Source organism: Oncorhynchus masou, chromosome 13 (assembly GCF_036934945.1).
Source record: "Oncorhynchus masou masou isolate Uvic2021 chromosome 13, UVic_Omas_1.1, whole genome shotgun sequence".
NCBI lineage: Eukaryota > Metazoa > Chordata > Actinopteri > Salmoniformes > Salmonidae > Oncorhynchus > Oncorhynchus masou.
The window spans coordinates 84941282-84966939 of record NC_088224.1 but is presented as its reverse complement, the minus strand read 5'-3'; the positions used below and the strand labels follow the sequence as shown (position 1 = coordinate 84966939).

General features: G+C 41.3%; 1 protein-coding gene across 1 annotated transcript in view; it reads right to left on the bottom strand.

Annotated features, from left to right (window-relative positions):
• LOC135553157 (cGMP-dependent 3',5'-cyclic phosphodiesterase-like) overlaps positions 1–25392 on the bottom strand; it is a 180659-nt gene extending 155267 nt beyond the window's left edge. The window contains exons 1-3 of the mRNA XM_064985314.1: positions 25274–25392; positions 24571–24631; positions 22232–22290 (exon numbers count right to left, since the gene is read on the bottom strand). Of these exons, the coding sequence (XP_064841386.1) occupies positions 22232–22288 (57 nt within the window). The 5' untranslated portion in view covers positions 22289–22290; positions 24571–24631; positions 25274–25392. The remainder of the gene's footprint in view (positions 1–22231; positions 22291–24570; positions 24632–25273) is intronic.
• Positions 25393–25658: the final 266 nt, after the last annotated feature.

Here is a 25658-nt window from a genome sequence, read left to right as displayed (position 1 = left end):
ACAATGTGACCAGCTGTTATCTTATCTCCAGATTGTTTACAACGTGACCAGCTGTTATCTCCAGATTGTTTACAACATGACCAGCTGTTATCTCATCTCCAGATTGTTTACAACGTGACCAGCTGTTATCTCCAGATTGTTTACAACATGACCAGCTGTTATCTTATCTCCAGATTGTTTACAATGTGACCAGCTGTTATCTTATCTCCAGATTGTTTACAACGTGACCAGCTGTTATCTCCAGATTGTTTACAACTTGTTATCTCCAGATTGTTTACAACATGACCAGCTGTTATCTTATCTCCAGATTGTTTACAATGTGACCAGCTGTTATCTTATCTCCAGATTGTTTACAACGTGACCAGCTGTTATCTCCAGATTGTTTACAACATGACCAGCTGTTATCTCATCTCCAGATTGTTTACAACGTGACCAGCTGTTATCTCCAGATTGTTTACAACATGACCAGCTGTTATCTTATCTCCAGATTGTTTACAATGTGACCAGCTGTTATCTTATCTCCAGATTGTTTACTGCGAGACCAGCTGTTATCTCCAGATTGTTTACAACGTGACCAGCTGTTATCTCCAGATTGTTTACAACATGACCAGCTGTTATCTTATCTCCAGATTGTTTACAACGTGACCAGCTGTTATCTTATCTCCAGATTGTTTACAACATGACCAGCTGTTATCTTATCTCCAGATTGTTTACAATGTGACCAGCTGTTATCTTATCTCCAGATTGTTTACAGCGTGACCAGCTGTTATCTCCAGATTGTTTACAATGTGACCAGCTGTTATCTCCAGATTGTTTACAATGTGACCAGCTGTTATCTCCAGATTGTTTACAATGTGAGCAGCTGTTATCTCCAGATTGTTTACAACGTGACCAGCTGTTATCTTATCTCCAGATTGTTTACAATGTGACCAGCTGTTATCTTATCTCCAGATTGTTTACAGCGTGACCAGCTGTTATCTTATCTCCAGATTGTTTATAATGTGACCAGCTGTTATCTTATCTCCAGATTGTTTACAATGTGACCAGCTGTTATCTTATCTCCAGATTGTTTACAACGTGACCAGCTGTTATCTTATCTCCAGATTGTTTACAATGTGACCAGCTGTTATCTTATCTCCAGATTGTTTACAATGTGACCAGCTGTTATCTCCAGATTGTTTACAGCGTGACCAGCTGTTATCTCCAGATTGTTTACAATGTGACCAGCTGTTATCTCCAGATTGTTTACAATGTGACCAGCTGTTATCTCCAGATTGTTTACAATGTGACCAGCTGTTAACTCCAGATTGTTTACAGCGTGACCAGCTGTTATCTCCAGATTGTTTACAGCGTGACCAGCTGTTATCTTATCTCCAGATTGTTTACAGCGTGACCAGATGTTATCTTATCTCCAGATTGTTTACAGCGTGACCAGCTGTTATCTCCAGATTGTTTACAACATGACCAGCTGTTGTCTTATCTCCCCATGTTCAGGTAAAAGGTTGGAGTTTGATCCTAGATAGACTATACCCACCAATACATAATCTCACCAAGGCACTAAAGCATGTCCAGAAGCATTATTATTATTGGAAATGCAAAGAGTACACTTACATGCAGTGGGTCTTAGGTACAGAGTAGAGGTGTGTTTCAGTAAATGCTTGTAGAGTCAAACACCCCACCACACACCAAACCACACCACACAGAAACACACCACAACAACAGACCACAATAACATAACAACACATCACCCACCACATGCATTTCTCCATATGTAGACACATCTTATGTGTTTTAATCAAATCAACTACATGCATTGAGCTTGTCTGATGCTTTAAGCACACTGTTTGATGAAATAATGATGGCAACGAAGAGGACGGCTGACGTTTTACATGCCCGTAACCAATTGTGCTATTTTGTTCGTTTTTTGCATTGTTTGTTATTTTGTATATAATGTTGCTGCTGCCGTCTCATGACCAAAAATAACTTCTGGACATCAGAACTGGGATTTCTCACCATGAACTGGAAGAAGCTTTTTCCTTTAACGAGTCTGTTGAGAAAGATATACCGCTCTCCTGGGAACAGGCCCAGATCTCTGTCATTTGCGTGAAGAAAAGATGGAGGAAAAGAGGACGCAGATCGGGCTGCCTTTTGAGAATCCATAGGGGAGCGAGTCAATTCAATTTTACTTGCTAACAAAATTAATGACCTACGATTACGATTATCCTACCAACAGGACATTAAGAACTGTAATATCTTATGTTTCACCGAGTCGTGGCTGAACGTCAACACAGATAATATAGAGCTGGAGGGATTTTCAATGCAACGGCAGAACAGAGAAGCTACGTCTGGTAAGATGAGGAGTGGGGTTTGTGTCTTTTTGTCAATAACCGCTGACTTAAAGAAGTCTCGAGGTATTGCTCGCCTGAGGTAGAGTATCTTATGATAAGCTATAGACCACACTATCTACCAAGAGAGTTCTCATCTATATTATTCGTAGCCGTCTATTTACCACCACAGACAGATGCTGACACTAAGACGTCATTCAGCCAACTCTATAAGGCCATAAGCAAACAAGAAAATGCTCACCCCGGCGCTCCTAGTGGCCGGGGAATTTACCAGCATGTCACGTGCATCCAGAGGCAAAAAAAACTCTAGACCACCTTTACTCCACAAACAGAGATACATATAAAGCTCTCCCCCACCCCCCATTTGGCAAATATGACCATAATTCTATCCTCCTGATTCCTGCTTACAAGCAAATACTAAAGCAGGAAGTACCAGTGACTCGCTCAATACGGAAGTGATCAGATGACACGGATGCTATGCTACAGGACTGTTTTGCTAGCACAGACTGGAATAAGTTTCCTGGATTCATCCAATGGCATTGAGGAGCATACCACCTCAGTTATCAGTTTCATTAATAAGTGCATCGACAACGTCGTCCCAACAGTGACCAAACATACATATCCCAACCAGAAGCCATGGATTGCAGGCAACATCCGCATCGAGCTAAAGGCTAGAGCTGCCACTTTCAAGGAGTGGGACACAAATCTGGACACCTATAAGAAATTACACTATGCCCTCAGACGAACCATCATTCATTGAATCCTACTACACCGGCTCTGACCCTCGTTGGATGTGGCAGGGCTTGAAAACCCAGACGTGAGCTGCCCAGTGACGCGAGCCTACCAGACGAGCTAAATGCTTATTATGCTCACTTCGAGACAAGCAACACTTAAGCATGCATGAGAGCACCAGCTGTTCTGGATGACTGTGTGATAACGCTCTCGGTAGCCGATGTGAGCAAGACCTTTAAACAGGTCAAAATTCTCAAAGCTGTGGGGCCAGATAGATTACCAGGACATGTACTCAAAGCTTGCGCAAACCAAACCAACTGACAAGTGTCTTCACTGACATTTTCACCCCCCCCCCATTTGTTTTGTACACTGCTGCTACTTACTGTTTATTATCTATGCATATTCACTTCACCCTTATCTACATGTACAAATTACCTCTAACCTGTACCCCCGTACACTGACTCTTTATCGGTACTCCTGTATATAGCCTCTTTATTGCGTCACTTTTTATTATTTTTTACTTTAGTTTATTTGGTAAATATTTTCTTAACTCTTCTTGAACTGCAATGTTGGTTAAGGGCTTGTAAGTAAGCATTTCACGGTAAGGTCTACACGGGCCTGTGTGGCTCAGTCGGTAGAGCATGGCGCTTGCAACGCCAAGCATCGTGGGTTCGATTCCCGCTGGGACCACCCATATGTAAAAGTAGTGGCCCCAGCCGACTTGTAAGTCGCTTTGGACAAAAGCGTCTGCTAAATGGGATATATTATTATTATTATTATTGTATTCTGTTCAGTTCTGTAAATTTCGGTGTTCCTCAAGGTTCCGTTTTAGGACCACTATTATTTATACTATATATTTTAGCTCTTGGGGATGATATTCGAAAACATAATGTTAACTTTCACTGCTATTCGGATGACACACAGCTGTACATTTCAATAAAACATGGTGAAGCCCCAAAATTTGGTGAAGCCCATGGTGAAGCCCAAAAAGCCACTCTTTTGTTTAGGGTTACATCACTGTGTTATATGTATACATATATATATGTATATATATATATATATACATGTCTGTTTTGAGCTTCGTCCCCATCGTTTTCATGGTACTTTTTTTGGGGTGGAGAAATAAACCCAGATTTCGTATTCCTGCGCCTGTCTCCTATCATTACACAGCGTGACAGTCTGTTGAAACTTCTTTTCTTTTCTGTTTGTAAAGCCTTTATTACAGCAAATAGTAAAAGAGTCGCATGTATTCGCGAATGCCGAAACGGAGCGGTTTATTTATTGTTCACGCTATTTATTTCAGGTTCGCTGTGTTATTTTATTTCAACTAAAATGCTTGACTGCACTTCAAATCATGAATGACTCGTATGCTGTGGGATGACATGAACAAATGCATGACTGATTGATACAGTACATCTGCTAAATGATGGATAAGAGTGTCTGCTAAATGACTCACTACTGTAAGTCTCTCTGGATAAGAGTGTCTGCTAAATGACTCACTACTGTAAGTCTCTCTGAATAAGAGTGTCTGCTAAATGACTCACTACTGTAAGTCTCTCTGAATAAGAGTGTCTGCTAAATGACTCACTACTGTAAGTCTCTCTGAATAAGAGTGTCTGCTAAATGACTCACTACTGTAAGTCTCTCTGGATAAGAGTGTCTGCTAAATGACTCACTACTGTAAGTCTCTCTGAATAAGAGTGTCTGCTAAATGACTCACTACTGTACGTCTCTCTGGATAAGAGTGTCTGATAAATGACTCCAATGTAAATGTTATAAACTAACGTAAATTCAATGTGAAATCAACAAACAATGTCACCATGTCATTGGATTGTGGATAACCTTTGGGTGAAAAAAAAAGCTAAATTCCCTTAAATTGATGACTTCTGCAAATCTAATCCGTTTTCTATGTTGATCCAGGATTTAATTTGAAACAATTTCATCACACACACACACACACACACACACACACACACACACACACACACACACACACACACACACACACACACACACACACACACACACACACACACACACACACACACACACACACACACACACACACACACACACACACACACACAGCGGTCCCTCAGCGGAGTCCCTACCATGGCATAACACTGGAAACACACACACACACACACACTGACACTGTAGATGTGAGGCTCTGAATGTGACCTTGTGTCTGCAGTGAAACAGAAGTGAAGGCAGTATGCTGTACGTGTATACACCTTTCCTTCTATCTGCAGATAAAGATACATCATCTAATCTAAACAGGTGGAAATCGGGAGATAAGAAAATTGTAAATGGACAAATGCAGAAGACAAAGGTTTATTTTCAAAAACATTACATTTACATTTAAGTCATTTAGCAGACGCTCTTATCCAGAGCGACTTACAAAAACATAAATCTGTAAAAAATATTCTGTGAAATAACATTGTTGATAATACAGAGTGTATAGACGCATACATGTAAATGGCTGAGTAAAATGTTGCACTAGAATAGACTAAAGGACTACACATACCAATGTCAAAGGACTACACATACCAAAGTCAAAGGACTACACATACCAATGTTAAAGGACTACCAATGTTATCAATGTCAAAGAACGACTACCAAAGACAAATGACTACACATACCAATGTCAAAGGACATACCGATGTCAAAGGACTACGAATATCATGTCAAAGGACTACACATACCAAAGTCAAATGACTACACATACCAATGTTAAAGGACTACACATACCGATGTCAAAGGACTACGAATACCAATGTCAAAGGACTACATATAACAATGTCAAAGGACTACGTATAACAATGGAAAATGACTACACATACCAATGTTAAAGGACTACACATACCAATGTCAAAGGACTACGAATACCAATGTCAAAGGACTACACATACCAATGTTAAATGACTACACATACCAATGTCAAAGGACTAACATAAATGTCAAATGACTACACATACCAATGTCAAAGGACTACACATACCAATGTCAAAGGACTACATAAATGTCAAAGGACTACACATACCAATGTCAAAGGACTACCAATGCCAAAGGACTACACATGTTAAAGGACAATGTTAATGTCAAAGGACTACACATACCAATGTTAAATGACTACACATACCAATGTTAAAGGACTACATTTCCATGAAACATGGTGAAGCCCCAAAATTTCCCTTGCTAGAAGCATGTGTTTCAGACATAAGGAAGTGGATGGCTGCAAACTTTCTACTTTTAAACTCGGACAAAACAGAGATCCTTGTTCTAGGTCCCAAGAAACAAAGAGATCTTCTGTTGAATCTGACAATTAATCTTAATGGTTGTACAGTCGTCTCAAATAAAACTGTGAAGGACCTCGGCGTTACTCTGGACCTTGATCTCTCTTTTGAAGAACATATCAAGACCATTTCAAGGACAGCTTTTTTCCATCTACGTAACATTGCAAAAATCAGAAACTTTCTGTCCAAAAATGATGCAGAAAAATTAATCCATGCTATTGTCACTTCTAGGTTAGACTACTGCAAATGCTCTACTTTCCGGCTACCCAGATAAAGCACTAAATAAACTTCAGTTAGTGCTAAATACGGCTGCTAGAATCCTGACTAGAACCAAAAAATGTGATCATATTACTCCAGTGCTAGCCTCCCTACACTGGCATCCTGTTAAGGCAAGGGCTGACTACAAGGTTTTACTGCTAACCTACAAAGCATTACGTGGGCTTGCTCCTACCTATCTCTCTGATTTGGTCCTGCCGTACATACCTACACGTATGCTACGGTTACAAGACGCAGGCCTCCTGATTGTCACTAGAATTTCTAAGCAAAAAGCTGGAGGCAGGGCTTTCTCCTATAGAGCTCCATTTTTATGGAATGGTCTGCCTACCCATGTGAGAGACGCAGACTCTGTCTCAACCTTTAAGTCCTTATTGAAGACTCATCTCTTCGGTGGGTCATATGATTGAGTGTAGTCTGGCCCAGGAGTGTGAAGGTGAATGAAAAGGCTTTGGAGCAACGAACCACCCATGCTGTCTCTGCCTGGCAGGTTCCCCCCTTTCCACTGGGATTCTCTGCCTCTAACCCTATTACAGGGGCTGAGTCACTGGCTTACTGGTGCTCTTTCATGCCGTCCCTAGGAGGGGTGCGTCACTTGAGTGGGTTGAGTCACTGATGTGATCTTCCTGTCTGGGTTGGCACCCCCCCTTGGGTTATGGGCTATACTTGGCCTTGTCTCAGGATGGTAAGTTGGTGGATGAAGATATCCCTCTAGTGGTGTGGGGGCTGTGCTTTGGCAAAGTGGGTGGGGTTATATCCTTCCTGTTTGGCCCTGTCCGGGAGTATCATCGGATTGGGCCACAGTGTCTCCTGACCCCTCCTGTCTCAGCCTCCAGTATTTATGCTGCAGTAGTTTATGTGTCAGGGGGCTAGGGTCAGTTTGTTATATCTGGAGTACTTCTACTGTCTTATCCGGTGTCCTGTGTGAATTTAAGAATGCTCTCTCTAATTCACTCTCTCTCTCGGAGGAGGACCTGAGCCTTAGGACCATGCATCAGGACTACCTGGCATGAGGACTCTTTGCTGTCCCCAGTCCACCTGGCCGTACTGCTGCTCCAGTTTCAACTGTTCTGCCTGCGGCTATGGAGTCCCGACCTGTTCACTGGACATGCTACCTGTCCCAAACATGCTGTTTTCAACTCTCTAGAGAAAGCTGGAGCTGTAAATATACTCTTAATGATCGGCTATGAAAAGCCAACTGACATTTACTCCTGAGGTGCTGACTTGTTGCACCCTCAACAACTACTGTGATTATTATTATTATTATTTGACCATGCTGGTCATTTATGAACATTTGAACATCTTGGCCATGTTCTGTTATAATCTCCACCCGGCACAGCCAGAAGAGGACTGGCCACCCCACAAAGCCTGGTTCCTCTCTAGGTTTCTTCATAGGTTTTGGCCTTTCTAGGGAGTTTTTTCCTAGCCACCGTGCTTCTACACCTGCATTGCTTGCTGTTTGGGGTTTTAGGCTGAGTTTCTGTACAGCACTTTGAGATATAAGCTGATTTAAGAAGGGCTATATAAATCCATTTGATTTGATGACTACACATACCGATGTCAAAGGACTACACATACCAATGCCAAAGGACTACACATACCAATGTCAAAGGACTACACATACCAATGCCAAAGGACTACACATACCAATGTTGAAGGACTACACATACCAATGTTAAAGGACTACACATACCAATGTCAAAGGACTACACATACCAATGTCAAAGGACTACGAATACCAATGTCAAAGGACTACGAATACCAATGTCAAAGGACTACGAATACCAATGTCAAATGACTACAAATACCAATGTCAAAGGACTACACATACCAATGTCAAAGGACTACGAATACCAATGTCAAAGGACTACGAATACCAATGTCAAAGGACTACACATACCAATGTCAAAGGACTACGAATACCAATGTCAAAGGACTACGCATTTAGGCAATTTATTGATACATTTCCCAACCTTGAACATTTTATATTTTTAAGGAGAGAGCCACACTGACTTTGTAACAGAGTACAATAATCATGTAGCTATTTGCCTGTGATTAAGGTTAATCGGGCCTGTAACTAACCATGCAGTCTACCGTAGTTAATGAGTAGATAACCATGCAGTTTACCGTAGTTAATGAGTAGATAACCATGCAGTCTACCGTAGTTAAAGAGTAGCTAACCATGCAGTCTACCGTAGTTAAAGAGTAGTTAACCATGCAGTCTACCGTAGTTAAAGAGTAGTTAACCATGCAGTCTACCGTAGTTAAAGAGTAGTTAACCATGCAGTCTACCGTAGTTAAAGAGTAGATAACCATGCAGTCTACCGTAGTTAAAGAGTAGTTAACCATGCAGTCTACTGTAGTTAATGAGTAGATAACCATGCAGTCTACCGTAGTTAATGAGTAGATAACCATGCAGTCTACCGTAGTTAATGAGTAGATAACCATGCAGTCTACCGTAGTTAATGAGTAGATAACCATGCAGTCTACCGTAGTTAAAGAGTAGATAACCATGCAGTCTATCGTAGTTAATGAGTAGATAACCATGCAGTCTACTGTAGTTAATGAGTAGATAACCATGCAGTCTACCGTAGTTAAAGAGTAGATAACCATGCAGTCTACCGTAGTTAAAGAGTAGTTAACCATGCAGTCTACCGTAGTTAATGAGTAGATAACCATGCAGTCTACCATAGTTAAAGAGTAGATAACCATGCAGTCTACCATAGTTAAAGAGTAGATAACCATGCAGTCTACCGTAGTTAAAGAGTAGTTAACCATGCAGTCTACTGTAGTTAATGAGTAGATAACCACGCAGTCTACCGTAGTTAAAGAGTAGATAACCATGCAGTCTACCGTAGTTAAAGAGTAGATAACCATGCAGTCTATCGTAGTTAATGAGTAGATAACCATGCAGTCTACCGTAGTTAATGAGTAGATAACCATGCAGTCTACCGTAGTTAATGAGTAGATAACCATGCAGTCTACCGTAGTTAATGAGTAGATAACCATGCAGTCTACCGTAGTTAAAGAGTAGTTAACCATGCAGTCTACCGTAGTTAATGAGTAGATAACCATGCAGTCTACCGTAGTTAATGAGTAGATAACCATGCAGTCTACTGTAGTTAAAGAGTAGATAACCATGCAGTCTACCGTAGTTAAAGAGTAGTTAACCATGCAGTCTACTGTAGTTAATGAGTAGATAACCATGCAGTCTACCGTAGTTAAAGAGTAGTTAACCATGCAGTCTACCGTAGTTAATGAGTAGATAACCATGCAGTCTATCGTAGTTAATGAGTAGATAACCATGCAGTCTACTGTAGTTAATGAGTAGATAACCGTGCAGTCTACCGTAGTTAAAGAGTAGATAACCATGCAGTCTACCGTAGTTAATGAGTAGATAACCATGCAGTCTACCATAGTTAAAGCGTAGATAACCATGCAGTCTATCGTAGTTAAAGAGTAGATAACCATGCAGTCTACCGTAGTTAATGAGTAGATAACCGTGCTGTCTACTGTAGTTAATGAGTAGATAACCATGCAGTCTACCGTAGTTAATGAGTAGATAACCATGCAGTCTACCGTAGTTAATGAGTAGATAACCATGCAGTCTATCGTAGTTAAAGAGTAGATAACCATGCAGTCTACCGTAGTTAATGAGTAGATAACCATGCAGTCTACCGTAGTTAATGAGTAGATAACCATGCAGTCTACCGTAGTTAATGAGTAGATAACCATGCAGTCTAGGGGGCGCTAGAGAGCATGTTATGGAGTAGACGTGCTTTACTAGAGCTCCGCTCCATTTTGAAACAAATTAGTATTTATCTTAACCTCTCACGACCTATAACTTCAAACAAATATGACAAAGGGAAAAGACACCAGAAAAGGGAGCGCAAAACAAGATATTTTGAATGAGATAGACACCGAACCAATTTCAACGTCGCCAACCCACGAGGAGTTAGCTGTGCGCAACATTCAAAAATGACAAAAAACCCTGAAAGCCCGACTGGAAATGCTCGAGTCGCATTCAAGACGCCAGAACATCCGAATATGTGGCATCCAGGAGGACACTGAGAAAGGGAAACCCACTGAATTTGTCTCGGAGCCGATACCGGCCCTGCTGGGGAGTGAACACTTCAGAACGGCCATCCTGATCGACCGCGCACACAGATCTCAGGCAACGAAGCCGGCCAAGGGCGGACCACCAAGGCCATTCATTGTACGGCTGCACTATCCCCAGACCAGCGATCTCATCCTCAAGCTGGCTAGTCAAAAGTTCCCCCTTAACTTCAACGGAGGCAGGGTGTCTTTCTACCCAGATCTTACCTTGGAGGTGAGGAACCAACGGAAAGAGTATGATGAGTTATGCAACAAATGCAGGGCGGCCAACATCCGATATGGATTCCCCTTTCCAGCTCGGTTTAAGGTGACAGTCGAAGGATCAACACGTACGTTTGACAACCCAAAAGAGGCCGATCTGTTCTTGACAAACAAGCTCCCTGGCTGAGGATACAGAACGGCTGTGTCAGCCGGCTAAATGACCAAATACAGGCCAGGAATGTGTTTGGATTTGTCTATGTCTTTTCAATGTTTTTCGATTAGAAGATCAGAATTTGGGACTTATGATTGGTGAGATGTTGTGGCTAATATAGCATTGTTTGGCACATCATGTTGTAGCGCCACTCACCCCCCTAACGTGAGAGTTAAGTGTTAAGTGTTATTTAATATTAGCGTATATGCGGAGCATCTATAGACGACGAGTTAGTTCAAGCTATATGTCTAGACACCCTAAGGTTTGTGTGTTAGTCAAGGAGTGCTTCGTTTGGGGAAGTCACTCAGTAAAGGGACGGGAGGGGGATGGGGTATGTGTTTTATGTTCACGTTTATTATTAGTACAGGTGGCATGACAAGCTCCCGCACGGCGGGACGTTTTTCTTCTGAGTTTTGTATGACAGCAACAATTTGCTCTAAAATACGAAATGCCACATAGTGACAGAGCACAGAGTAGACCAGGTGGAATAAAGATAGTCAGCTGGAACTGTAATGGCTTAGGTCATGTGGTGAAACCAGCTAAGGTTTTTCTCAACTTAAATCACTGGGTGCTGCTGACATAGTGCTTCTTCAAGAAACTCATGTTAAACGCTCCGCTCAGGCCAAGCTACGAGTCAGCTGGATCGGTCAGATATACCAGTCTAACTCTGATGCTACGGCTGGATCGGTCAGATATACCAGTCTAACATTGATGCAAAAGCGAGAGGGGTAGCAATCCTGATAAGGAAAAACCTTCCTTTTGTTTACTCATCCTCCATTTCAGATCCTAATGGTCGGTATATTATTGTGGCTGTTACACTGAATTTGAAACCAGTAACCTTGGTCAATTTATATGGACCCAACTTCGATGATCCATTATTTTTTCAAAGGTATTTAAGGACATACCAGATATCTCTGATACAAGTGTTATTGTTGGAGGGGACTTTAACTGCACGTTAGATCCTCTTTTAGATAAACAGCTATCAAGGTCACTTCAACAATCAAATGCCAGTGTCTGTCTAAATACATTGATGACGAACCTTAACATTGTCGATATTTGGAGACTGGCGCACCCAACAGACAGGGATTACTCTTTCTTTTCATCAGTTCATAAATCATATTCCAGAATTGACTATATTTTGTTGGACTCCAAACTAATTTCAGCAGCTGAGTCGGTTACTATCACCCTATTCTAATTACGGACCACTCTCCTCTGTCCATGGTGCTGAAACTCGACAATATGTCGACAGGTTTTCGACCGTGGCGCTTAGATGCATACCTGCTGAAAGATGAGGCTTTTTGTCACTATTTGAAGGAGCAGATTGCCTTTTTCCTCTGAACCAACGACACGGGGGATGTTGACGACTCCACCCTTTGGGAATCTCTAAAGGCTGTGATTAGAGGTTACATTATTTCTTATACATCAGAGAGGAAGAAACACGCCAATACTAGGCTAAGAGAAATTGAAAGAGAGTTAGGGGAACAGGAGAACGTTTTTAGGACGAATTCCTCGTATACAGTCCTTGAGAAGATCACAAAGTTAAAATATGAATACAATATCATCCTTTCGAAACGGGTGGGCTCTTTACGCGCTAGAACGCAACAAAGTTATTTTGAACTGGGTGACAAACCACATAAATTATGAGCAAGACAGCTAAGGCATGTACAGGCATCTAGAGCTATTCACAAAATAAAAGACAAGAAGGGTAAAGAGTAACAGATCCGCAGGATATTAATAAATGCTTTGGATAGTTTTACTCAGTGCTATGCCAATCAAATGCAATGCTACTGATCACAAAACTATGGAACGCTTTCTCGCTGAATGTGAACTTCCTAAACTAGACAGGGGGGCAGCTTCTGCACTCGATGCAGGGATAACTTTAGGGAAATTAACACAGCGATAGCACAATTTCCAAACAGCAAGGCCCCTGGGCCCGATGGATATGTAATAGAATTCTGCAATCTACCGTTTAGAACAGTGATGGACAAGTTCACAAGCCTTTGCATTGTAGTGACAAGAGACCTTGATCAGTTATTGAAAGCGAATTGGGACATGAAAATATATCAGCTTAAACAAAATATAGAATTTTGGAAAACTCTTGGTTGGTCGTATAAACGCTATTAAAATGGTTTGTCGTGCCAGGTTTCTTTACCTCTTCCAATGTCTACCCAATTTCAAACCACAAAGCTATTTTTAAGAAACTGGATTCAATAGTAATTCCATTTTTATGGGATAACAAAGGCAGCCAGAATCTCAAAGAAGCATTTATGCAAGTACAAAATAGAGGGGGCTTTGGCCTTCCTCACTTTAAACTGTATTATTGGGCTGCTAATCTGAACATTTGTGTCTTTCTGGAGGGAAAGTTTACCTGCGATGAGACAGAAGGATATGCCTGCATGGCTTTTGATTGAGCAGGCCTCCTGTCAACGTTCCTCACTCCCTGCACTTGTTAATAGCCCATCATATGTGAAAAAATCCACTTATGACTCTAACCCAGTCATTTGTCATACGCTTAGGATCTGGAATCAGATGAGGTATTTTCTTAACATACCCACTGTATACATTGACAGCCTGAATCATGCTTTCCACCCTGCATTGGATGATGTGGTGTTTTTCACAGTGGAGGGAGAAGGGCTCACAACAAGTGGTAATCTATACATAGATGGTCAGTTAGCTTCATTTCAACAATTACAGTGAAAGTTTAACATGCCAACAACTCTTTTTTTCAGATACCTCCAAATCAGGAATTTCGTAAGGACACATATCCCACAGTATGGCATGAAGCCAAATAGTCCTACATTAGATAGCTTGATACTTGTCAAACCCCATTCAAAGGGTCCAGTCTCTACTGTATGATGTGCTACAGGCCCACATAGAGGTATCCACAGACACCATTAAATGGGCTTGGGAACAAGAACTTGGTTCAGAAATCTCAGATGAGGACTGGCTGGGTAGAAGCTCTCATGAATATAAACCACAGTTCAGTGAATGCCAGACACAACCTTGTACAGTTTAAGGTTACATTACTCAAAAGTAAAACTGCATAAAATATTCCCGGACACCTCACCACTGTGTGAGAGGTGCAAGCAGGATGAGGGACGTTGACCCACTTATTCTGGACATGTCCTAAGTTACATGCTTACTGGGCTCTAATTTTTATTACTTATCTAGAGCCTTTGATAGAGTTCTAGCCCCAGACCCATTGACCGCTCTGTTTGGTACAGTTGATGGGAATAACCACGAAGGGAAAGCTGTCTCTCTTTGTACTCTATTAGCCAAAAAGGCTCATATTGCAATTTTGGAAACTGGAGACTGTACCTGCCTTTGAAATGTGGTTACGGGATTTAGGGAATGTAATACATATGGAAAAGATTCGATACAATACCTCCAATAGAAGTCCAATGTTTTACAAAATATGGCAGCCGATACTGGATAAATGGTCTAGTCCCGCTTCATAAGTGGGTTGACTTATCTGCTGCTACTCTGTGCTGTACTCCACTCAACATTCATTTTTGGCTGAACTACACTGCTTGTAATGACTATATGCTGTCTTCTTATACATGTACCACCTAATAGGATTTAGTTTTATTGTGTTTGTGTGAGTTAAGTCTTGTTTTGTCCTCTAAATTGGCCGTCCATTCAACAGTACAATGAATGTCATTGTTAGTATTGCTGTCTTTTTATTTGATTTTTTATTGTAAAATAATAAACATATTATAAATAAAAAAACATGCTAACGTAGTTAAAGAGTAGATAACCATGCAGTCTACCGTAGTTAAAGAGTAGATAACCATGCAGTCTACCGTAGTTAATGAGTAGATAACCATGCAGTCTACCGTAGTTAATGAGTAGATAACCATGCAGTCTATGTAGTTAAAGACTAGATAACTATGCAGTCTACCGTAGTTAAAGAGTAGATAACCATGCAGTCTACCGTAGTTAAAGAGTAGATAACCATGCAGTCTACCGTAGTTAAAGAGTAGATAACCATGCAGTCTACCGTAGTTAAAGAGTAGATAACCATGCAGTCTACCGTAGTTAATGAGTAGATAACCATGCAGTCTACCATAGTTAAAGAGTAGTTAACCATGCAGTCTACCGTAGTTAATGAGTAGATAACCATGCAGTCTACCGTAGTTAATGAGTAGATAACCATGCAGTCTACCGTAGTTAATGAGTAGATAACCATGCAGTCTACCGTAGTTAAAGAGTAGATAACCATGCAGTCTACCGTAGTTAAAGAGTAGATAACCATGCAGTCTACCGTAGATAACGAGTAGATAACCATGTTGTAGTATAACTGTAGATAACCATGTTGTAGTATAACTGTAGATAACTATGTTGTAGTATAACTGTAGAGAACCTTGTTGTAGTATAACTGTAGATAACCATGTTGTAGTATAACTGTAGATAACTATGTTGTAGTATAACTGTAGAGAACCATGTTGTAGTATAACTGTAGATAACCATGTTGTAGTATAACTGTAGAGAACCATGTTGTAGTATAACTGTAGAGAACCATGTTGTAGTATAACTGTAGATAACCATGTTGTAGTATAACTGTAGAGAACCATGTTGTTTACTGTATTATAACTGTAGATAACTATGTTGTAGTATAACTGTAGAGAACCATGTTGTAGTATAACTGTAGATAACTATGTTGTAGTATAACTGTAGAGAACCATGTTGTAGTATAACTGTAGAGAACCATGTTGTAGTATAACTGTAGAGAACCATGTTGTAGTATAACTGTAGATAACCATGTTGTAGTATAACTGTAGATAACTATGTTGTTTACTGTATTATAACTGTAGATAACTATGTTGTTTCCTGTAGCATAACTGTAAATAACCATGTTGTAGTGTAACTGTAGATAACCATGTTGTAGTATAACTGTAGAGAACCATGTTGTTTACTGGATTATAACTGTAGATAACTATGTTGTAGTATAACTGTAGAGAACCATGTTGTAGTGTAACTGGAAGAACCATGTTGTAGTATAACTGTAGAGAACCATGTTGTAGTATAACTGTAGATAACCATGTTGTAGTATAACTGTAGATAACCATGTTGTAGTATAACTGTAGAGAACCATGTTGTAGTATAACTGTAGAGAACCATGTTGTAGTAACTGTAGATAACCATGTTGTTATAACTGTATGTTGTAGTATAACTGTAGAGAACCATGTTGTTTACTGTATTATAACTGTAGATAACCATGTTGTTTACTGTATTATAACTGTAGATAACCATGTTGTAGTATAACTGTAGATAACCATGTTGTAGTATAACTGTAGATAACCATGTTGTAGTATAACTGTAGAGAACCATGTTGTAGTATAACTGTAGAGAACCATGTTGTTTACTGTATTATAACTGTAGATAACCATGTTGTAGTATAACTGTAGATAACTATGTTGTTTACTGTATTATAACTGTAGAGAACCATGTTGTAGTATAACTGTAGATAACCATGTTGTTTACTGTAGTATAACTGTAGATGACTATGTTGTAGTATAACTGTAGAGAACCATGTTGTAGTATAACTGTAGATAACCATGTTGTAGTATAACTGTAGAGAACCATGTTGTTTACTGTATTATAACTGTAGATAACTATGTTGTTTACTGTATTATAACTGTAGAGAACCATGTTGTTTACTGTATTATAACTGTAGAGAACCATGTTGTAGTATAACTGTAGATAACCATGTTGTTTACTGTAGTATAACTGTAGATGACTATGTTGTAGTATAACTGTAGATGTCACGCCTTGGTCTTAGTATTTTGTGTTTTAGTTTATTAGTTAGTCAGACCAGGGTGTGACATGGGTTTATTATGTATTGTAGTTTCTTATTGGGGTTTGTAGTATTTGGGATTGTAGCTGATTAGGGGGGTGTGTGTTTAATAGGTTTGGCTGCCTGAGGCGGTTCTCAATCAGAGTCAGGTGATTCTCGTTGTCTCTGATTGGGAACCGTATTTAGGTAGCCTGGTTTTCGCTTTGCATTTCGTGGGTGATTGTTCCTGTCTCTGTGTTAGTTTCACCAGTCAGGCTGTAATAGGTTTCACGTTCCGTTTGTTGTTTTGTATTTATTTGTTATTCATGTATAGTTCGTTTTGTTTGTTTCACTAAATAAACATGAGTAACCTACACGCTGCATTTCGGTCCGACTTTCTTTCGACAAAAGAAGAACGTCGTTACAGTAGAGAACCATGTTGTTTACTGTATTATAACTGTAGAGAACCATGTTGTAGTATAACTGTAGAGAACCATGTTGTTTACTGTATTATAACTGTAGAGAACCATGTTGTAGTATAACTGTAGATAACTATGTTGTAGTATAACTGTAGAGAACCATGTTGTAGTATAACTGTAGAGAACCATGTTGTTTACTGTATTATAACTGTAGAGAACCATGTTGTAGTATAACTGTAGAGAACCATGTTGTAGTATAACTGTAGAGAACCATGTTGTTTACTGTATTATAACTGTAGAGAACCATGTTGTAGTATAACTGTTGATAACTATGTTGTGTACTGTATTATAACTGTAGAGAACCATGTTGTAGTATAACTGTAGAGAACGATGTTGTTTACTGTATTATAACTGTAGAGAACCATGTTGTAGTATAACTGTAGATAACTATGTTGTAGTATAACTGTAGAGAACCATGTTGTGGTATAACTGTAGAGAACCATGTTGTAGTATAACTGTAGATAACCATGTTGTAGTATAACTGTAGAGAACCATGTTGTTTACTGTATTATAACTGTAGAGAACCATGTTGTAGTATAACTGTAGAGAACCATGTTGTAGTATAACTGTAGAGAACCATGTTGTAGTATAACTGTAGAGAACCATGTTGTAGTATAACTGTAGATAACCATGTTGTAGTATAACTGTAGAGAACTATGTTGTTTACTGTATTATAACTGTAGATAACCATGTTGTAGTGTAACTGTAGATAACCATGTTGTATTATAACTGTAGATAACCATGTTGTATTATAACTGTAGAGAACCTTGTTGTAGTATAACTGTAGAGAACCATGTTGTAGTATAACTGTAGATAACTAGATAACCATGTTGTTTATAACTGTATTAGTAATAACTGTAGATAACTATGTTGTTTACTGTATTATAACTGTAGATAACTATGTTGTTTCCTGTAGCATAACTGTAAATAACCATGTTGTAGTGTAACTGTAGATAACCATGTTGTTGTATAACTGTAGATAAATATGTACTGTAGTGTAACTGTAGGTGTGTATTGGTAATAATGAATGGATTGAGGAACTGACAGTTACAGAGAGAGATATTACAGTTAAATAATGCAACAGATTTGTCCAACGCAGTAAAGCTCCAACGCCAACAGGTACAGGAGACAGAGAAGGTAAAGAGGTGGGAGAGACGGGGAAACGAGAGGATGACAAGAAGGGGAGAGAAAGAGGGGGTAGAGAGAGGGGTGAAAGAGGGGTTAGAGAGAGGAGGGAAAGAGGGGGAGAGAGAGGGGTGAAAGAGGGGTTAGAGAGAGGAGGGAAAGAGGGGGGAGAGAGAGGGGGAGAGAAAAAGGGAAAGGGGGAGGGAGAGAAAAAGCAAAGAAGGGGAAGGGAAAGAGGAGGGAGAGAGAGGGGGAGAGAAAGTAGGGAAAGAGGAGGGAGAGAGAGGGGGAGAGAAAGTAGGGAAAGAGGAGGGGGGGAGTAGGGAAAGAGGAGGGAGAGAAAGTAGGGAAAGAGGAGGGAGAGAGAGGGGGAGAGAAAGTAGGGAAAGAGGAGGGAGAGAGAGGGGGAGAGAAAGTAGGGAAAGAGGAGGGAGAGAGGGGGAGAGAAAGTAGGGAAAGAGGAGGGAGAGAGGGGGAGAGAAAGTAGGGAAAGATGAGGGAAGAGGGGGAGAGAAAGTAGGGAAAGAGGAGGGGAAGAGGAAAGGAGAGAGGGGGAGAGAAAGTAGGGAAGAGGAGGGAGAGAGGGGGAGAGAAAGTAGGGAAAGATGAGGGAAAGAGGGGGAGAGAAAGTAGGGAAAGAGGAGGGAGAGAGGGGGAGAGAAAGTAGGGAAAGAGGAGGGAGAGAGGGGGAGAGAAAGTAGGGAAAGAGGAGGGAGAGAGGGAGAGAGAAAGTAGGGAAAAAGGGGGGAGAGAGAGGGGGAAAGAGGGGGTAGATAGAGGGGGCAAAGAAGGGGTAGAGAGAGGAGGGAAGGAGGGGAAGAGGCAGGAGGGAATGAGGGGCAGAGAGAGGAGGGAAAGATGGGGGGAAGAGAGGAGGTGGAGAGAGGAGGCAGAGGCAGAAAGGAGGAGGGAGAGTGATACAAGGAGTTATCTCTCTTGCTTTCCCTGTGTCCCAATATCTCTCTCACTTTGCCTCTATGTTCATCTGCCCCCCTGCTGTCTAAGCCCCCCACTGTCCCTTCCTCTCCCAGCAGTATTCCTGCCCTCTGCATCATAATATTATGGCTAATGTCTCTGGGCCACACTGTGCTGCACACATACGGGACGCACACACAGTCACACACACAGACACACACACACACACACACACACACACACACAGACACACAGACACACAGACACACACACACACACACACACACACACACACACACACACACACACACACACACACACACACACACACAGGTTAGAGTGGTTTACTGTAGCCCATCTGGGCCACACTGAGGCTCAGAAGTAATAATGATGAGGGGGATAACCCTTACAGACACACACACACACATATATATATATATATATATATATATATATATATATATATATATATATATATATATATATATATATATATATATATATATATATATATATATATTCACAAGCCACACACACACACACTGACCAGAGCAGCTCATTTGAGAGCAGCATTGATGTAATGCAAAAGTGTGTAAGAGCGTCTGCTAAATGACTTAAATGTAAATGTAAATGTGTACTGTATGTGTGTGTGTATTAGTGTTGGTGTGCCATAGTGTGTGTGTTGATGTGCTATAATGTGTGTGTCTCAGTGTTGTTGTGCTATAGTGTATGTATGTGTGTGTGTATGTGTGTTGATGTGCCATATTATGTGTGTGTGTGTGTGTGTGTCATAGTCTGAAACGGTTAAATTGAAGGGAAATAAACACCCTCAGAATGAGAAAAATGTAAAGCCCTTTGAATTGAATTGAATTAAACATCTTTCAGTACCAACTGATAGAGAAGCTTGAGGTGGCGGATGTTTCCTTCAGCAAACACAACCCAGTGCCAAAGAGCCTGTCAATCAACTATGTGTGAATAAGATGCCACACAAACGTCCACACTCATTCAGAGATGTCACACAAACGTCCACACTCATTCAGAGATGTCACACAAACGTCCACACTCATTCAGAGATACCACACAAACGTCCACACTCATTCAGAGATGTCACACAAACGTCCACACTCATTCAGAGATGTCACACAAACGTCCACACTCATTCAGAGATACCACACAAACGCCCACACTCATACAGAGATGTCACACAAACGCCCACACTCATTCAGAGATGCCACACAAACGTCCACACTCATTCAGAGATACCACACAAACGCCCACACTCATTCAGAGATACCACACAAACGTCCACACTCATTCAGAGATGCCACACAAACGTCCACACTCATTCAGAGATACCACACAAACGCCCACACTCAGACAGAGATACCACACAAACGTCCACACTCATTCAGAGATACCACACAAACGCCCACACTCATTCAGAGATACCACACAAACGTCCACACTCATTCAGAGATACCACACAAACGTCCACACTCATTCAGAGATACCACACAAACGCCCACACTCATTCAGAGATGTCACACAAACGCCCACACTCATTCAGAGATGCCACACAAACGCCCACACTCATTCAGAGATACCACACAAACGCCCACACTCATTCAGAGATGCACACAAACAACTCATTCGTCCACACTCATTTCAGAGATACCACACAAACGCCCACACTCATTCAGAGATGTCACACAAACACACTCATTCAGAGATGTCACACAAACGTCCACACTCATTCAGAGATACCACACAATTCAGAGATGTCACACAAACGCCCACACAGAGATGTCAGACACTCATTCAGAGATGTCACAGAGATCAGGTATCTTATCTACATAGCTCCTGACAAAGAGACAGAACTGTCTGAAATGATAAAGACTGAATACTCTAAATGGCCTTTAACAGTAGTTACTGACACATGAAACCAATCAAATCAGATAACTTCAGAAAGACTGAAATGAAGAGAAAGAGAAGAAGAAGCAGATATTTATATATAAATAAAGAGAAAAAGAAGAAGAAGCAGATATTTATATAGAAATAAGGAGAAAGAGAAGAAGAAGCAGATATTTATGTAGAAATATATATTTATGAGAAATAAGGAGACACTCAGAGAAGAAGAAGCAGATATTTATGTAGAAATAAGGAGAGAGAAGAAGAGAGATATTTATATAAAATAAGTAGAAAAGAGAAGAAGCAGAAATTTATATAGAAATAAGGAGAAAAAAGAAGAAACAGATATTTATGTAGAAATAAGGACCAAGAAATCAGAAGAAGCAGATATTTATGTAGAAATAAGGAGAAGAAGAAGCAGATATTTATGTAGAAATAAGAAAAAGAAGAAGAAGCAGATATTTATGTAGAAATAAGGAGAAAGAGAAGAAGAAGCAGATATTTATGTAGAAATAAGGAGAAAGAGAAGAAGAAGCAGATATTTATGTAGAAATAAGGAGAAAGAGAAGAAGAAGCAGATATTTATATAGAAATAAGGAGAAAGAGAAGAAGAAGCAGATATTTATATAGAAATAAGGAGAAAGAGAAGAAGAAGCAGATATTTATGTAGAAATAAGGAGAAAGAGAAGAAGAAGCAGATATTTATATAGAAATAAGGAGAAAGAGAAGAAGAAGCAGATATTTATATAGAAATAAGGAGAGAGAGAGATATAGAAAGAGATTGTGTGTAAACAAGATCAGTAAGGTTTAGACTTTTATCATGTGTGTGTTTGTGTGTGTGTTTGTGTACCTACCTCCTCCCTCAGCCGCTGCCTAGCGCTGCCCTCCGCCCGGCAAACCGCACGCATCATCACTGTTAAACAACAAGAAACGCGTGATGGAGACACGCTCTGTCAAACGACAGGAACAGTGTGATGTTAAACGACAAGAATAGCGAGATGGTGCCGGCAGTGACAGACGATTGAGAATGAGGAGGGAAGAGCCGGTACGGAGATGGAAAAAAACGCCACGAGCGCCCGCGAAATACGCCTGTCACACACACTGCCTCTGCCCATTAATACCAACAAACATACTAACACACAGAGAGAGTGCACACAAAAACACACACGTTTTACTTTTAATATAGAACTGACACCAGATGTGCCCTTGCTCTCCCTCTCATTCTCTAGGACATTAATCCCCACATCTGTTCTGCTGGAGCTGACAGGGGATTAACCTGCTGCATTTTGCTGCCTCATTGGGTCTCACTCTCTCTCACACACACACACACACACACACACACACACACACACACACACACACACACACACACACACACACACACACACACACACACACACACACACACACACACACACACACACACACACACACACACACACACACACACACACACACCTGACAGATGGGCTCTCCAGAACACATATCTCAAACAGCACTCAGAAAAATTGAGGCTGATTGTTTCAACAGAACAGAGTTCCATTGATGATGATGAAGTTGGAGGTGATGATGATGATGAAGGTGGAAGTGATGATGATGATGGTGGTGGTGGTGGTGGTGAGAGGGAGAGAGAAAGGTGAAATATCTGTCGATGTGCCTCTGAGCAGGTAATTAACCCAAGTTGCATCTGTAAATCACTGTGGATAAGAGTGTCTGCTAAATGTCAAATGAAGAACCAATCCCCAGTAGCTGGTTAGACTTATATATATATATATATACTGTATTCATATACTGTATTCATATACTGTATTCATATACTGTATGTTCTGTGTGTGTGCGGGGGGTCAGTGGAGAACATGACCAAACTGGCAGTCTATCAAACATATTTTCATCTCGCTGCCAAATTACATTAAATCCCTCCACCACATCCCAGTGCCACATATACACATAGACATGCACACCCACGCCCTCCCACACCCACACACCCACCCACCCACACACACACCCACACACCCACACACACACCCACCCCACACCCACACCCCACAAACCCACAAACACACCCCCCACCCACCCACCCACCCACCCCACACCCACACCCACCCACCCACAAACCCACACCCACCCACCCACCCACCCACCCACCCCACACCCACACACACCCACCCACAAAAACCCCACACCCACACACACCTATTATCCTCGGTATGATTTTCCAATACAGTCAATACCGCTTTTTATTTTTACATTTGAATAGTTGTACTTGTAAATATATAAAAAATACATAACTAGGTAATAGATGAAGCAGACCGAGTTCAATATTGTTCATTATGAAGCTCACCGGTACTAGTTTCCCAACAGCTGTTTGAGACAGTCACGTATGTTTGTTTACAAAGAACAAAATGGTTGCTTCTAGAGGTGAGTCACTCCTGTAGCGCAACTTAGTTCCTTAGCACTTGTTAGCATTCTGGTATGTGACATTTTTCTGGCTTTTATATCGCCCTTTGCGTGCACCACCGGTAACACCGTAGATATCTCAGGATGGCACAGGCACGGTATGAAGGTATGGACATCTGAATACAGCCCAACACAAAGGCACACACACACACACACAGAAAGTAAGGGGTAGTGTGCCAAGAGGACAATACATATCCAGTGTATATATCCTGTCACCCACTCTCTTTTTATGTTCCATCTCTTATTCATGTTGTGTCTCTCCTTGTCTAATGGCAACACATCAGGCTGGCCCACAGATAAACAGCAAACATCTCATTTCCACATTGTGTAGAGATAGAGTGAGAGAGTGTGAGAGAGAGAGAGAGAGAGAGCATGAGAAAGAGAGAGAGAGAGAGAGAGAAAGAGAGAGAGAGAGAAAGAGAGAGAGAGAGAGCGTGAGAGAGAGAGAGAGAGAGAGAGAGAGAGAGAGAGAGAGAGAGAGTGTGTGAGAGAGAGAGAGCGAGAGAGCGTGAGAGAGAGAGCGAGAGAGCATGAGAGAGAGAGAGAGAGAGTGTGTGTGTGAGAGAGAGAGTGCGAGAGTGTGAGAGAGAGAGAAAGCGAGAGAGCGTGAGAGAGAGAGCGAGAGAGAGAAGAAAGCGAGAGAGCGAGAGAGAGAGAGCGAGAGTGAGAGAGCGAGAGAGAGAAAGCGAGAGAGAGCGAGAGTGAGAGAGCGAGAGAGAAACAGTGTATATCTTACCTGTAGTCGGTCAGTCAGAGCTGCGGTCTCGTCTGGCCTCAGGAATACTTGTTGACCGCGTCTGTAAAGAGCAGAACCATCAGCACCTGCTGCAACACCATAACTATGTCTGCCCGGTGCCACACACACATACCTACACACTCACACACACACACACACACTCTGATAATCCCTGTCTTTACCTATCTGTTGACGAGTGTGAGTGCAGGAATTTGATTGAAATGCCTGAGTGAGTGAGTGAGTGAGGGAGTGAGTGAGTGAGTAAGTGAGTGAGTAAGTGAGTGAGTGAGTGAGTCGGTGAGTGAGTGAGTGAGTGAGTGAGTGAGTGAGTGAGTGAGTGAGTGGGATAGTGAGTGAGTGAGTGAGCGAGTGAGTGAGTCGGTGAGTCAGTGAGTCAGTGAATGAGTGAGCGAGTCAGTGAGTGAGTCAGTGAGTCAGTGAGTTGGTGAGTGGGTGGAATGTCTGTAATAAGAGGAAGTGTGTGTTTCTCTTTGTGTGTGTGTGTGTGTGTGTGTGTGTGTGTGTGTGTGAAATCCTTACAGGTCCCTCCCTCTCTCCCTCTCAAGCGCAGTCATGTCATCTCCACCTACCGTATGCTGAGCGCAGGACTCAAAAACACACACACACACACACACACACACACACACACACACTGTCAAGCAAACCAGAGCAGTCAGAAGTGCGCATAAAACAGAACACGCACTCTCCTCGCCCGCTCTCCTGCACTCTCTTCCTCTCGTCTCAATCCCTGTTCTTTTCTCTGTTCTCTCTCTCTCCCACTCTCTTTCTCTCTCCCTCTCTCTCTCAGTGTTCAGCCTAGTTCCTCTGGGTCCTAGAGCCTACCTTACCTCCTGATCAACAATCCAGTTCTTCCTCCCATTATTCTCACTCAGCGGGATCACACACACACACACACACACACACACACACACACACACACACACACATTTACACACGTACATTTACACACACACATTCAAACAAAAACACATTCACTCACACACACAGCTATTACTCAGTCCCTCGTGAATACACATACATGCACACAGATGCACAAAACATACAGGAAAACACACCAAGCTATTGCT